General features: G+C 27.1%; 2 protein-coding genes across 2 annotated transcripts; one reads left to right on the top strand and one right to left on the bottom strand.

Annotated features, from left to right (window-relative positions):
• The first annotated feature begins 4922 nt into the window (after nt 1-4922).
• Nucleotides 4923-8116, top strand: LOC105640658 (peroxidase 4). Its single transcript, XM_020682019.3, has 4 exons — nt 4923-5173; nt 6495-6686; nt 6781-6949; nt 7594-8116. Exons 1-4 carry the CDS (start codon nt 4940-4942, stop codon nt 7983-7985), a joined length of 987 nt encoding a protein of 328 aa, XP_020537678.2. The 5' UTR covers nt 4923-4939; the 3' UTR covers nt 7986-8116.
• A 1786-nt stretch (nt 8117-9902) lies between these two features.
• Nucleotides 9903-11537, bottom strand: LBD13 (LOB domain-containing protein 13). The gene is made up of 3 exons (XM_012222978.4): nt 11408-11537; nt 11000-11261; nt 9903-10410 (listed from the first exon to the last, which is right to left on the bottom strand). The coding sequence occupies exons 1-3, from the start codon at nt 11419-11421 to the stop codon at nt 9982-9984; spliced, it is 705 nt and encodes a 234-aa protein (XP_012078368.1). The 5' UTR covers nt 11422-11537; the 3' UTR covers nt 9903-9981.
• Between the last annotated feature and the right edge of the window lie 4655 nt (nt 11538-16192).

Here is a 16192-nt window from a genome sequence, read left to right as displayed (position 1 = left end):
TATATTTATAACTCAATTTGATTCAGTTTGAAAGCTTTATCAAATTAAACATGTAACCATGGTTTATAAAAAATCCAAACCGAATCAAGCCATGAAAGATATTAAAACTAACCAAACCAAAAATGTGGTTCAATTTGACGGTTTGGTGATCATATAAAAAAACTAATCATATAAGCAAACAAATTTAAATAAAAAATAACAATTTATGAAAAATAAATATATAAGAATATTATATTTTTCAAATTTCCTATAAATAATAATAGTAAGAAAAATCATTAAGTTTCAATTATCATCATCTATTGAGCATCTTCTAGACTTAAATTTGGTCCCTCAATTTTTTTATCATATAATAAACAAGAAAAAAAGAAAAATTAATACTATGAATTAATTTTTACATTAAATATAAAATTGCAATTAAAATACATGAATCATGTTCAATTACTTTGTGCAATTTTCTCTAGATTTTGTAACATTATCCAAAATTTTCTTGTAACTCGATTGTATCGAAATTACTTCTCAATTAATTTTATTTACAAACAAGTATAAAAAAGATATAAATTTAACGTTTAAGGAAATGAGCTATTATTTGTGGCTCAGTTGGCAAAACAGACCGGACTTATAAGAAGAATTATCGGGTTTGATCTCCATTAAACACGTCTGCAGTGAAGGGTGAAGAGCTTTAACTGTGACTAAGCCCCAAACCGGATTATGCGATCTCTGATAATAAGATCCGGATACCGATGATTTACAAAAAAAAAAGTTTAAAAACATATTCTGTAGAATTAATTTTTTTGATAATTACCGATAATTATTTTAGTAGTTTTCAATTTTAGCAGCGTTTAACTAGAATTTTTTTATATAAAATACCACAAGCTAAACCTGCACAAAAGAGCTTAAAAGTCAAGCCAAGTAACATTCCAAATAAAGACAAAGTTATTCCATCTAACATTCCAAACAAACATGCACTAAAAAGGTCAAGCCATCTTCCGACATGGTTAACGGAATTTTTATGCCACTCCATCTTTGAAAGTAAGGAGCTTAAAAGAGCCTAGCTGAGTTCAAATTTGTCGAGCTCGGCTCAATAAAATTAAGTTCACCAGAAACTAGATAAATTTAAAAATTTTTATGTTTAAACCGAAACTCAACAAGTCTGAAAATCTGAGATTTGAGTTCTGTTCAAGCTCAACTTGAAACTCGAATTCAACTTGAAAAGCTTTAAGCTCAAGTCTCAAGACTCGAATAAGTCTAAAATAAATATTATTTATATACATATAAAAGTTCGACAAGGCTCAATAAAGCTCAACGAGCTTTTGAGCTAAATATCACTAATTAGGCTCGAGTTCGGGTTCAATTCGAATCGAATTTTTTCAAACATTTTCTGAATTGAACTTCAACGGTTCGCAAGCCGGCTCAGCTCATTTATACAGGTAATTAAAAGTGATTACTGATTTATTAGATAATTACTTTTACAGCTTGTTTCCAACGGAGAGAAATCCAGAGCTAGCGAAAGAACAAGAATAAGGACATGGTCTTACTTGCCAATTTTGCTTCAAGAAAAGCAGCTAGATTAGGTAGCATCTTATTAATTTGACCGCAAATTTTCTTTTATTTAGTTGACTTTGCGAGCTAAAGGAATCAAAAATGGATTTTATTATATATAGTTACAACTACCATACCAAATAAATTTATAAATAGAAACATAGATATCATGTGCTTAATATTTTTCAGTAATGCTCCGTTTATTTCCGTAAAATAATTTGCAAAAAAATAATTTGCTTAAAAATATTTTCATAAAAAATATTTTCCAAATGATTTATTTTCCGTTGTTTGGTAGTAATATTGAAAATTAATTAAAAATATTAAAGTCTTTATCTGATAAGACCATAAAAAATATTAGTAATAATAGAAATTTTATAATTTAAAAATTTTATTATTAAATATGCAAAGAATGCAAAAAAAAAGAAAAATTATGAAAGCTGCCGGTAGCCGGTAGTGGTGGCGCCGGTGGCCGGTAGTGGTGGGGCCGATGGTGGTAGCCGGTGGTGCTGGTCAATGGTAAATGGTGACTGGTGGTAGTGACTTTGATGATTAATAAATTAAAGAACATGGATTTATAAAGTTTGCTAATGTGAAGAAAATATTTTACTCTCTCAAAAATGGAAAGTTATTTTTCTTAAAAAATGACTTAATTTTTCTTTGATCGGAAAAATATTTTCCGTTAACTTATTTTTTTGAACGCTTCAAACAATGAAAAATTGTGAACAATATTTTTCTGCAAATTATTTTAAGGAAAGAACCGTAACCTAAATTTTATACTTAATTACAAACTTATTTATTTAATTATTTTTTCGCTTTCAAGAAACTGTTATTGGTAGATTCCGAAGATGAGCCTAATCATTGTTTGTTATATGTTAGGTGATGATGATGCACCAATAATAATAGTCTTTTTCATATCTAGAGTATATTTAACATCATTTTCATCGTGTTTCTCAAGGAGAATTATTATTCCGTCCTACGATTTGATTAAATCTGATTGTTAGAACTGTTCAACAGTTTGTTCATTTCATCTAAATTTTATACTTTATTATTAATTCTCAATAAATATGAAATTAATATGCTTTGTATATTTGTAAATTGATAAGACTGGCCTTATTTTCTCGATAAATTTATGTATGAGTAATTATTGTTTTAATAATTAATTATATTATAATTAAAATAAATTAATTTTTGTTTTTAGCATTAAGAAATATAATAGAAATAAGATAAAGAGTACTTTAGTATTTTTGTTAAAATTAAAGATAAAAAATATAAATTTTAAATAAAATGACTTATTAGTCTAACGAGAGTAAACCACGTAAATAAATATTGATGTATTTTTTTGTGAAGAGATAAGAATTAAGTAGTTAAATTTGGGTATACTAAAAAGACTACGTAGCACATTTCAAAAAATAATTGAGTTGAGCGGTGGTATGTCTACTTCAATTGTCAACAGCTTAGAGCCAAGTATTCTGAAACTATTAAAGCTTGCCCATCAAGAATTGCTATTTGATGTACTATTTTTTTTTTTCCTCTATTTTTGAATAATCCTTAAACACATAAAATAATAATATTGCAACGAATATTAGGTTCAATGTATATTAGGTTCTGACTTTTCAAATAGCTATAGAAAAATCAAAATCAAATATTAATTTTAGATTTGAATTCAATGCACTAATTATTTGACAAATCAACTACTTTATCTTTTATCTTGTAGAGTGAACTATAGCATGCATATATAATAATAGAAAAATGAAAAGCCATGTCTATCAAACTTAAAATTTAAAAGTTATTTTTTCTTCTTCTATCAGCTGCCACAGGTGAGCTATCACCAATGGTTATCCCTTTTTCCTTTTCTTTCTCTTTTTTTAGATTTTTTTGCAAATAATCCTCAGATTTATATACAGATTTAATTATTGGGATTTGTTGTCGCTTATATATTGAGATTTTATTCTCAGATATAATTCTGAGTTATTATTGTCATCATTATAGTAATTTTGTCTAGTGTCTTTTGTTATTTGGATATTTATGTAGAAATAAGTGCAGATCTCCAGAAGAAATTTGAAGGTAATCAAATCGGATTTGTAGAAAGACCATAGAATTGAACAGTGGCCATGAATAGCCACTAAGTGAAGCAAATGATCGCCGATGGCACACATTTTATTCTCTGTCAACTCGATCAGATACTTCAAATCAAAATTGTGTTTTTTTATTTTTAGCAGTTTATTATTAGACTTCCTATCCAAAAATATAGAAACATATTGATCTGTATTTCATATCTATATACAGTTTTCTTTTAATGAAATTTCTAGTTGAATTTGTTTAAAAAAACAAGCTCTATCTAGAGTGCCTAACTTTGATTAATGAACTTCTATCTAAAAAAAGCTCTATCTGTATCCCGTTATTATAAACGTTGCATTTTAAAGTCGCATTAATAGAATAGAACCACAGCTCATTTCCCGACAGCAGATTCCTTCATTATCAACTAACTTTAATATTACATGGTTATCAAATTAATATTGCTTTTTTTATTCGTTTAAAGATTTAATACGTCGAGATAATACAATGAACTACTCAATAAATATAATCCTCTTCTTGATTCATTAAAATCTCCCACTCCTAATCACATTAACGAGAAGAACAATCAGATTGGTTTGTGTAAGTCAAAATTGTTTTTAATAAGATGTATGTAATGTTTTCTGAATTATTCTTTTTATTAATTATATAAACTTAAATAATCTTGAAATTCAATAAGACGGAAGTTATTGTTTCAAAGTAAGCATTAGTTTTCACATTAGTATTCAAATCATGAATAATAATTTGTAATGTAATTTAATTAATTTATTAAAATAAGAAACAAGAAACAAGAAAAAATAAAGATGTCCGGAGTAAGATGTTAGTATATAATATTTATTATTATTTTGATGGGCCAATATTTTAATTTTTATAATCTAAAATCTATTTATTTTTCTATATAAACTTAAAAAATAACAAAATGAGTTTGGGGTCAAACTTAAATTTTTAATAGTTTATTAATTTTCAGTTCTTTGGTGGAATATTATTTCTAGATTTCAACTTCTCAAGGTTATCATCTTATATGCCTAATATTAAGATAACGACTAAAAAATAAAATGGACCCTTTAAGTTTGACAAAATTGTATTTGCTTAAACATCAATTTTTATAACTATTCAAACATGTTTTTTTTTGTTTATAGACTATGATTGTAGTTTGTTATCAATCAATTATATATGGACCTAATTTGATTGATTAATCAAAATTTATTTTTTATGTGGACGTAGAATTGCAATTTGCATGTACCGGTCTTTAAGATTTGTTCACCTGCTCTGCCCAATACTTCTATATATATACCCAATCCACAGTCGTATGACTTCACTTCAAAATATGGCTGCTACTAGTAATAATTATTCTTCTTGTACAGTCATTTCTGTATTAGTAGGTTTTCTTTTGATTTTCTTCAATGGAAGCTCCTCAGCTCAGCTTTCTACAGGTTTTTATTCTAAAAGTTGCCCAAAGCTTTTTGAAACAGTGAAACCTGTTGTTGCAGATGCAATTTCGAAAGAGCGAAGAATGGGTGCTTCTCTCGTTCGCCTTTTCTTTCACGACTGCTTTGTCAAAGTAATTTTCTTTCTTTATGCATCGTTTTATTATTATTATTATTATTATTATTATAATTATATATACTCAAAATCCCACATGGAGGTGGAGCTGTCACTAGCTAGTTCCTTATTTGATCGAAGTAGCTGTGATTTTCTTTATCATTTATGTCTTTCCAAGATAACATTTGCTATTCTTGACAGACACTTGGAGGAATTTTTTCCCCGTTAGTCCAAATAGATTTTTTCAACAAGGGACCGTAAATAGTTTTTTTTTTTTTTTTTTAATAATGAAAGAGAGCAAAGCTCTAAGAAAACTGTTAATCTAGGATATGAGTACCCAAGGGATAGTCTCTAGCAATTTTAGAGAGAGTCTGCATAGAAATTGGCCTCCATATACACATGAGTAATCTCAAGTACACTGAATTGAAGAAACAAGTGTTGAATGGTAATGACTAGTTGTTAAAGAAAGCCAGAAGATTGAACTGTTCCTTTCAAGAACTGGACCACAACTAGGCTGTCACGTCTCGAGTTTGAATAGTAGGTGCAGAGTCCCTTTAAAGACTCGAAAGTGAGTGTTTTATCCTCTTTTATTGGCTGCCTAGCACGAATCCGAATTAATCAAATCAATAGACTCCGAATGCCAGATGAAACCCCTATTTTGTATCTAATAAAATTATAATTATGGCCCGATACTTTTAGATAGGCTATTATAATTATAGTTTAGTTAAAGAAATTTATTAATTTTATAGGTTAGTGCATGTGCTTGTCATTATTAAATTCTAATTCAACTCCGCTAAATAAAAAAATATAGAAGCTTAAAAAATTAAAAGGCACAGATAACATTTTTATTTTATAATAAAATAATTAAATTGCTTGATGATGACGTTTATAATAGTGTTTATGATATATATGGGTCATATTTTATCGATAATATTTAATATATAAAATAAAAAGTGAAAATGATTTTATTTGTCCGGGCAAATACATATATCAATAAAAACAAGGGAAAAAAAAGGAAAATTATTAGAAAATTACAAATTGATAAGTCATGTCAATCTAATCAAAGAAAAAGAGATGTTTATCGTTGATTATTCTTAATATTAGTCGTTATCAAAATTATAATTTATAACCGTTTCTCTCGATCTTTATCGAATTTTTCATTCTTTCAAATAGACATTTTTATCTTTATTCTCGCTTATTATTATTATTATACTTAGTTTCTTATTTATTATTAGATTAATTCAAATTTATAATTAAAAGTTTCAATACATTGATTGCAATAATAATAATAATAATAATAATAATAATAACAAAATTAATTAAAATATATATTGTAACAGGGTTGTGATGGGTCTATACTCCTAGAAGACACTGCTTCTTTCACTGGAGAGCAAACTGCAGGCCCAAATAATAATTCTGTAAGAGGCTTTAATGTTATTAATAATATAAAGGCTAAAGTGGAGAAAGTTTGCCCAGGCGTCGTCTCCTGTGCTGATATACTCGCCATTGCTGCTCGCGACTCTACTGTTACTGTAACTACTTTTTTCATTTTCCATCTCCAATTTTATTCAAGAACATGTAGCTATTTGAAATGTTTGTGATCGATGTGGTGTTTATTTTTTATAGCTTGGAGGACCAAATTGGGCTGTAAAGCTAGGAAGGAGGGACTCAAAAACAGCAAGCTTTTCTGCTGCAAATAGTGGTGTTATTCCTCCTCCTACTTCTACTCTTAGCAACCTCATCAATCGATTTAAGGCTAAAGGTCTTTCTGCCAGGGACATGGTTGCTTTGTCTGGTACGTTACTTATTAATGTAGGTCCTGCGGTTCGAATCCAAGACCTGTATAATTTTAAATTTAAGGGTAAAATATAACTGCATCGCTATAAATTATGTTTGATTTAATGACATTTCTAACTTATGCTTTCATCTCACTATTAGATCCTTCTATCGAAAAAATGAGCTCTTAGTTAGACATTTTTATGGACAAAATATGTTCAGTTTTTAAATGGAAATAGCTTACTTTTTGAACAGAAGGACCCGACAGTGAGATAGAACATAAGTTAAAGATATCATAGTTATTTTTTAAATTAACAAGGAATTAAGTGTTAATTTGAATATAATTTAGTGATCCAATTATATTTTACCTGAAATCTAATACCCAATTAGGTTGTTCTTGCATAAGGTGTATGTGTAACATAAAAATCTTTATTTTATTTTTTGGACCATCTAGTATCCAAATTCATTGGCTCGATTAATCTAAATATATATTGGACATGCCCACAAAGGGGTAAAGCGCTCCCTCTCAAGTGTTTAAAAGAGATTTCATTTCTAGAGTTCGAACTTGAAACCTCAAGGAGAAAAATTTATGTCATCCTATCTCACCCCTCAGGTCAAATCTTTGTTTTATTATTAATCTTTATTGCTTAATGTATGTAACAGGAGCCCATACAATTGGACAGGCAAGGTGTGTGATATTCAGAAATCGCATATACAACGAGACAAATATTGATAGTTCATTTGCTAGCACAAGACAAAGGAATTGTCCAAGGGCTACAGGCTCAGGAGACAACAATTTAGCACCTCTCGATGTCCAAACTCCTAATGCTTTTGACAACAATTATTTCAAGAACCTACTTAACCAAAAGGGTCTTCTCCATTCTGATCAAGTTCTCTTTAATGGTGGATCCACAGATTCTTTGGTTAGAACATATAGCAATAACCCAAAAACCTTCAATTCAGACTTTGTTTCTGCAATGATCAAGATGGGAGATATTGATCCTCTAACTGGATCTAGTGGTGAAATTAGGAAGAAATGTAATAGGGTCAACTAGTTCATATATTTTGCAATTTGGAGAGTTATTATGTTTTGTTTAAGTGTGGATATTGTTATGTTTAGTTTCCAATATTCAATAAACAAGGGATCAAACCAACAAGTGTCATGATTCGGCACTTTCTCTTTTAAGTGAAGTCAAAAATTCGATTCTAATGAATGAAGCAGATACTAAGGGATCAAGGTTCCAAAAGATTTTGATCATGGTTGGTCTTTGAGTTCAATTCTTCTCCACCACAAAGAGAAGGCTACCTCCTATCTTGTAGCTCATAATGTTATTCTGGTCCGTTGAGTCTCTCACGTATAAAAAAAAAAAAGTTTGATCATGGGATAATATAATCATTTGGCGTTTTGATTTTCTTATGCCTTTTGGACTCACCAATGCCCCTGCCACGTTTTGCACCCTCCACAATAAGCTATTCCACCAGTGCTTAGACGTATGTAAGTTTTTTCATGTTTAAAATGAGTAAATTATTAATTTCACTCTTAATCTAATTAATAAAATTATCATATTGTTTGTCATGAACCGAAGCAACAAAATATTATATATTAAATAACATGCAAGTAATTTTTGTTAATAAAATAAAAAAATTAAATAACTTAATATTTTTATGAGCAAAAGATTATGTAAAATTGAACCAAATATTAAACGTATAATCCTAATTATTTCACAAATGTCAATTTCAGGTGTAATTAGAAAAATATTTCCTTTGACCATTAGAATGAGATTTATCCTGTACAATTTATTATTATCTAGATACTAATAATAAAGCATAATTTATTATTTATCTAGATAGTATTGTCATAAAACTTTCATTATTTAAGTTTCTGAAACTCATTAGGAAACTTTTTTTTTTAATTTTGTTTAATTTTATTTAAATCTATATAATTGAATTCATACAATTTAATTTAATTTTTTAATTGTTTTGTACCAAACACAAAATTTTTAAATTTATTGGTGAATTTCATAAAATTTTGTGGACTTCATTTATTCCAAACAAGGAGTAAAAATAATTGAGCATTTGAAATTATAATTAAGTTAAAAAATCAACAAAATTCTTATTTCAAATACTCAATTATTCCTGATAAATCTATGTCTAAACACATATTAGGGTCATTATAGACATGACCCACATGATATTCATTCCCACCTTTAAACAATATTTTGAAAAAGAAATAAATATTGAAAGATCAACAAAGATAATGAAAGAAAAAAAAAATAATAAAAAGTTCAATCTAGCTATCGATTGGCAACTTCTCTCTTGTTACCATAGCAATCAGTGAACTGTGTTTTTGTACTTTTGTTCTTTCATATAAAATAATTTATTTTGAATAATATTTAAAAAATTAATATTTTCTAAAAACTTGTTTTTGATTATTACATTGAAAATTAGATAAATAATGTTAAAGACTGTAAAAATATATATTTTTTAGAAATAAAGACTGTAAAAATATTTAAATTTGTAAAGTCTCTGTTTCTAATTTTATTGAAAACGACTTAATGTTCTTTTTGATTAAGAAAAAATATTGCTCATTAATTTAATTTTTCTGACCACTTGAAATATCCAAAAATGAACAGATTAAAAGTTTTTGCAAAAAAAAAAAAAAAAAAAAAAAAAAAAATTCTCCAAAACAAAATGCAGCCAAAATACGAAAAATTGTGTGACAGTCTTCTAGCAATATATACCCTCAAAAGTCTATACATTTATGGCTACATGCATTAATATTTGAGACTGCAGTCTTTTCAGTAAATTATTCAACATAATTTACTAACTATAATGTTCTAATTAAACCTACTCCACCTTTATTTAGAAATTAGGTAGAAAATTAATTAATTTCAAATCATTAAAACAGCGTATTTATTTCCTATTTTATTTTCTATATTATTTATCAAAAGGGAAAGAAAAAACAAAATAAATTATAAATCCACTGCTCTAGTAAACAATATTAGTAAATTATTACCAAATCAATGCAAAACATAGAAATGATTTATTAAACTAATCAAAATATGGAACATTAACACTAGAAATATTGGAGCTGTATCCCGTTGATGAGCTAGTTGGTGGTGTGTATAAGGATGAAATAGATGATGAAGATGGTGAAGAAACAACAACAGAAGGCGGTGGAGGCATCAGCGGGAGCGGCGGCGGCGGTTGTGATGGCGGTGCAACAATAGATGACAAAGTCTCAGAAGCTAAAACAGAATCATTAGTAGAAGTAATGGTATTATTACTATTAGTGGCCTGTCTATATTTGTATTTGATAATCTCAGCTCTTAGTGAATTAAGTTCTATCTGTAAAGATTGAATTTGTTGATGTAAAGCTGAAATTGCACCCATACAGCCATAAACAGGATCTCTTAGCCTCAAATTTGCTTCATAAACTAGACTATTTGCCGTGTCTGCTCTCTGGCTCTCAGGCACCTCCTACATTTATATAACCCACAAAAGGCCAAAATATATATATATATTAAACTCTAATCCATAGACTTTAGGGAACTAAATTAATAATTATGGTCACTGCCTCACAATAAATATGTCAAATCTTCAAATCTTCAAATATTTCTAACGTGCATATCATGAAATCTTAAAAAGATTACAAAATTTAAAATTAAAAAATATATATATTATAAACCAAGATAATCCGAAAGAATAGACTAGCCGATCGAATATTTATTTTCTATTGACAATAATCGAGTAATTTGCATCAATAATCCAATAAATTAATTATTAAATTTTACTTTTGCATACAAATTTCTAAATTTTTTGTTTTTATTGTATTTAAATCTCGTTAACTTAATTCTATTTCAAAATTATCCAACAAATATATGGCTGACCTTAATGTATTCATTTTAATACAATATTCTAATTCAGAAGTTTAAAATCAGAAACTATGATCCCTTTAAAAATTTTTGATATTCAATATATATATATACAGCAAAAATTGAAGAAATAAATTATATATTAGAGAAAAAAACAAAAGAAAGATTAGTAAAAGGGATATGTATAAATATACCATTAACATCTTGGAGACATTGCTTGCACCAAAGACTTTGTGAACGGCAGCAAATTTTTGAGGTTCATGCGGAGAGAAATATGGAGAGAATGGACATTCTTCAGCACATCTTCTTCTCAGAAGCTTACAAGCAGCACAAGGTGTAATCGTATTTAAAATTAATCCAGGAGGAGTTAATATATGTCTCCTTCCCATTTCATAGTAGGCATCAGTTTTCTCTCTCTCTCTCTTTATCTTCTTCGCTATTTCTTCAAATCTTTCCCTGCAAAAAAACCAGAGTTTTAATAACAAGAAAGAAGAATGAAAGAGATCAAGAAAATCAAGAAAATCTAAAGCTAGGGTCATGGGTTTTTCTTTTAGAGAGGAAGAGAGATCTTTTCCAGTGATTTGGTGGGTAAAAGTTTTTACCTGTCTCTGGACATTCAAGCATGCTAGTTGGTTGTCTAGATCAAAGAGAGAGAAGAATGGGGAAGAAAGAGAAGAATGAGAATGGAAAATGTAGGTGCTTAAAAGGCAAGGTAATAAGAGAGAAAAGTAAGTCAATGATATTTAAAATTAAAGATAAAACAAAAAGAGTAAGAAGAAAACAAAAGGGAGAAGATTTAATTCAATTGAAGTGAGAATTAATGCAAATTTTTATTTTAATCATTTGGTGATTATAATATTAGAGGAGGGTTAGGTTATTTGGAAAAGAAAAGCAAGCTTTGACAATGGTAGCTTGCTCACGTGTGACTTTGAAAGCAACCCACATGAACTCAATTTTTGGGATTCATTAAGATGGAATTTTTTATTGCTATTTATTTATTCATTTTACATCTAAAAATTCTCGATACTTGAAAAATAATTAATCTATAATAATAACATTGAGTACATGCATGTACAAAACTTGGTAGAAAAAATTTATCTCAGACCCATTTTATTGGCTTATCTATAAATCAAAACTGTCAAAATAGAGATTTTTAAAAATGTTGCCTTCATTTTATTTCTTTTTCTTTTTCGAATGAATAGTAAAAAATATTCACATTTGAATGAAAAAATTATCATATTTTTAATCTAATAATTTAAAACACTAAATGTCAAAAACAAAATTACCACGCTATATTTGTTTAATGGATATAAAATAAATGAACTAATTAGTTTCAATTTAAATAATTAAATATGTTAACTAAAATCATTAAGTGAAAAAATTAATTAAAATATAGGGGCATTACAAACTTAATTTTACCATCAATATTTGTTTTTTATTTTTCTACCGTGGCTATTGGCCACCAATTTTGAAAGAATTTCATTTCTTTTTAAATCAAGAATTTCAATTTAAATACGTCAAAACTCATTAAGGACAACTTCATCCATATGGGGTGAAGGCAGAAATTACAAATTAAATATTGAAAGAGAGATTGAAACCGGGGACTCTTAATTTTAAAGCATTAAAGTTAGTCATCTCCACTAGAAATTATTTCCTATTTCTTTCTGCTTAAACGAACTAGTGTTATGACGCACTGGAACAATATTAAATGATGAAATAATATTTTATAATATCATTTGAAAATAATAAAATTATATAATAAAATGATCGTGAAATGTATTATAAAATATTATATCTCATTAAGATATGTTAAAAAAATTATAATATTAAGATGTGTCTTCTTAAGTATTCTGCGAAACTTTTTACCAAAATATACAATAATAACTATTATACATAATATAATCTAGGAGTATCAAAATGGGTTGGTGTGTCAAGTTCAAACAAATTAGCCTAATACAGGACACACTTAGGGTCAACACGAACACGAGCAATTTAATAATTATGTTAAATTTATCAATATGAACGTGACATGAAAATTAGACAGGTGACACGAATACAACACGTTTAATATGCTTAATATCATAAATATGTTAAGTGGTTCGTGTTGAGCCATATACAATCTGTGTAACCCGCTTAATATCATAAACAAATTAAGTGAATTATATTGATCTGCATACGACCCACTCATCCTGTTTATAATATTTTTAAGTTTTAATTTATTTAACTTCAATCATATTTAAAAATAAATTTTCATAAATAAAATGCATAAATTCTTCAAAATTTATAAGTAAAATGAAAAAGTAATACAACAATGAAATTTAAATAGCTTTTAGTTGAATTATTTATACCTAATACTAAAATTACCTCTTTACTCTTAGATAAACGAGTCACTCGTCTAACTCGCATGCCAATCCGCGACACGATAAGTTTATATTTGTGTCATAAATGAGTGATACATTTATAACATGAACCCGTTTAATCTCAACCCTAACCTATTTTGACATCCCTATAACCTACATCAAATAATAATTTTGAGAATTTAACTAATTATATTGAAATAAGAAATCAAGTGTTTTTTTTTATTTCTTGTTTATGATTTATTATAAATGATTGTTTATCTATTTGAAATATTATACTTATTTACTATACTGTCTACTAAGCGTGTGAATATCCTACTTTTTTAAAAATTATCGTATCACGTAAATTTTTGTATCTCGTGTCCCGAGTTCATGCAACCTAACTTCTAGTAAATGAGATTACTCTATACACCAAGCTCATTAACTAAGGCTTTTTTAACTACCAGGAAAAATAAGTGTTTTTTTAAATTTATTTTTTTGTCTTTTTTTTATTAATGGATTATCTGAAAAAATAAGAAGGAACTAAATTTTTTTTTAGAAAAAGTTTATGTTACTTTTTTTTTTTTGATACAAAAGAAAAATAAAATTAATAGAGAAAAAAAACCCTAGAGAGTAAAGAGTTGATATTTGAAATAAATTCTTCCAATGATTAATTTTTGTCAAAGCATGACTTTAAACGGGAGGGAGAGTTCATTGAATTGAAAAAACTCATGAATAATGAACATAAAAAATTAGGCCTAGGCTGTTCTTTGAATACCGACATTTTTTGAAACTAAATTTAAAAAAAAATAAGAAGGAACTACAATTTTTTTCGGAAAAAATTGTTGTATGTTACTTATTTTTGTGGATATAAAAGAAAACTGAAATTATTTTTCTCTACATGTAGCTTATTAAATTACTTATTTATGTTACTTATGTTATTATCAAAATTTCTTTCTTTTATATTCCTTTCTCATTTCAAAATAAAATAATTTTTACTTATTAATATTAGTTTAATTTTCTTTTTTTTTTCTCTTATATGTTATTATCTTAAAATATAAAATAATTTATTTTCTTATAATTACTGTTATATATTACAGCTTATCTTTTTACCATTATACTAAATAATTGTTATATATTATTCACAGACTTACATTTGGTTATTATTAACATATATTTAAGAAAATGAAGTCCAAAATGACAAACTAAAGCCCGCAAAAGGTTAATATGCAAGAAGCCCAAATTTACCCAACTTCAAAACTCAGGATCCGTCGTCCTTCGTTAATTTCCCAAAAAAAAAAAAAAAAAAAAAAAAAAAAAAAAAAAAAAACCTGGACGTGCAACCTGCATTCCTCAAGAATTCTATAATATTATTATTTAAAAAAATGGAATTCAAATCTCAATTTATTATTATATGCTATATTCACTTATCAATTAAATTCGTTTTTGGTGTATAAGAACTCTTATATTCAAACACAGCAGAAAAATTTTCTGTCATTCATAGAAAAACACAAAGAAAAGCAAACAATTTCCTTTCTCTCCTAAATAAGGAAAATTCTGTTTTCACTCGTTATAGAGGATTTTGATTCGATTTCTTTACAGTAACAAGTATTAGAATTTATTAGGGTTTTGATTCTTCAATTCAAGATAATAAAAAAAAAAGATAGGTGAGATAAATTTTAGAGTTAATTTTGTTAGATCATATACTATTTCAAATAAGTATTTTCCACACACAACGTATATATAATCCGCATTAAATTAATAATTAATTTCATTTTTAAGAAAAAAAAAAGGCGACAATTTATTACTACGTTGTCTCTTTTGGTTTTCTAGTGAAAAATATATATATATTCTCGTTTTACTAAATATTTTTAGTAAATTAAATTAGTGTATGGATAACCACCTACATCGTGTCATCGTTGGTTTTTTTTTTTATTTTTTAAATGCTAAGGTTCTGTTTGTTTCCATAGAATAACTTGCAGAAAAATATTTTTTATAATTTTTTGTTGCTTGGGACGTTCAGTAAAATAAGTCAATGGAAAATATTTTTCTGATCAAAAGAAAATTAAGTTATTTTTTAAGAAAAACTTTTCATTTTTGAAAGAGTAAAATATTTTTCGGATATTGACAAATCTTATAAATCCATATTTTTTAATTTATTAATCATCATAGTCGTTGCCATCAGTCATCATTTACCATTAGTCGCCATTTACCATCGACCACCACTACCAGCCACCGCCAGCCACTGACGACTTTCATAATTTATATATATATATTTCATTCTTTTCATATTTAACAATAAAATTTTTAAATTATAATATTTCTATTATTATTAATACTTGTTATGGTTTTACGAAAGATAAACACTTTAATATTTTTAACTAACTTTTAATATTACAACCAAACAACATAAAATAAGTCATTTAAAAAATATTTTTCAAGTTCAACAAGTGATTTTACAGTAAGTTATTTTATCGTAATCAACCGGAGCATAAATTGTTTATTCTTTTCTAGTTTGTTACTTATAATATTTATTAGAAATATAGAATTAATGTCATCAATGCAAGTAGAGACTTGCCTTTTTGTTTATTTAGTTTCACATGCCCAAAAGGCAAAGGAGTGACGTATCAATATTAAATACTGTACTAGTATAATTTTTTTATCTAAGATCTATTTGACCATGCCCAAAATTTAATTTAGAAATTTTCATAGATTTCAAGATGCATCGCCATACATTTAATAACTAATATAATATAGAGTGAAAGGAAATTTTTTTTTTTTTTTTAGTATTAAAGGAGGGGACTTGAACCTGCATCTATTGTCAGATTGTATATGCATTTATAATTAGGGTATGTCTTAGTGTGCGAAAATTATTAATTATATAGGCAAGCCATAAGACCTAGCTACAGTCGTTTTTATAGTGAGATTTATAATTATAAAGATAAACTAAACCTTAATTAATGCATCTAATTAAGGGATTATATTAATGCGTTGCACTTAATTACCTCTCCCAAGAAAAAAAAAAAAAAAAAAAACTCTATATATGCACTT

The sequence above is a fragment of the Jatropha curcas genome, chromosome 9 (genome assembly GCF_041381405.1).
Source record: "Jatropha curcas cultivar XTBG-Jc1 chromosome 9, XTBG_Jcur_1.0, whole genome shotgun sequence".
Taxonomy (NCBI): Eukaryota; Viridiplantae; Streptophyta; class Magnoliopsida; order Malpighiales; family Euphorbiaceae; genus Jatropha; species Jatropha curcas.
The sequence above is the reverse complement of the archived record's forward strand: the minus strand, read 5'-3'. Positions and strand labels throughout refer to the sequence as shown.

What these genes read in the sequence shown, in the direction of transcription:
- LBD13 (XM_012222978.4), bottom strand. An exon ending in ATGTCTCCAAGATGTTAATG is followed by an intron (nt 10,411 to 10,999) that starts GTATATTTATAC and finishes ATATAAATGTAG; the next exon opens with GAGGTGCCTGAGAGCCAGAG.
- LOC105640658 (XM_020682019.3), top strand. Translation starts at nt 4,940, where the DNA reads ATGGCTGCTACTAGTAATAATTATTCTTCTTGTACAGTCATTTCTGTA. An exon ending in TTCACGACTGCTTTGTCAAA is followed by an intron (nt 5,174 to 6,494) that starts GTAATTTTCTTT and finishes ATATTGTAACAG; the next exon opens with GGTTGTGATGGGTCTATACT. An exon ending in CTCGCGACTCTACTGTTACT is followed by an intron (nt 6,687 to 6,780) that starts GTAACTACTTTT and finishes TATTTTTTATAG; the next exon opens with CTTGGAGGACCAAATTGGGC.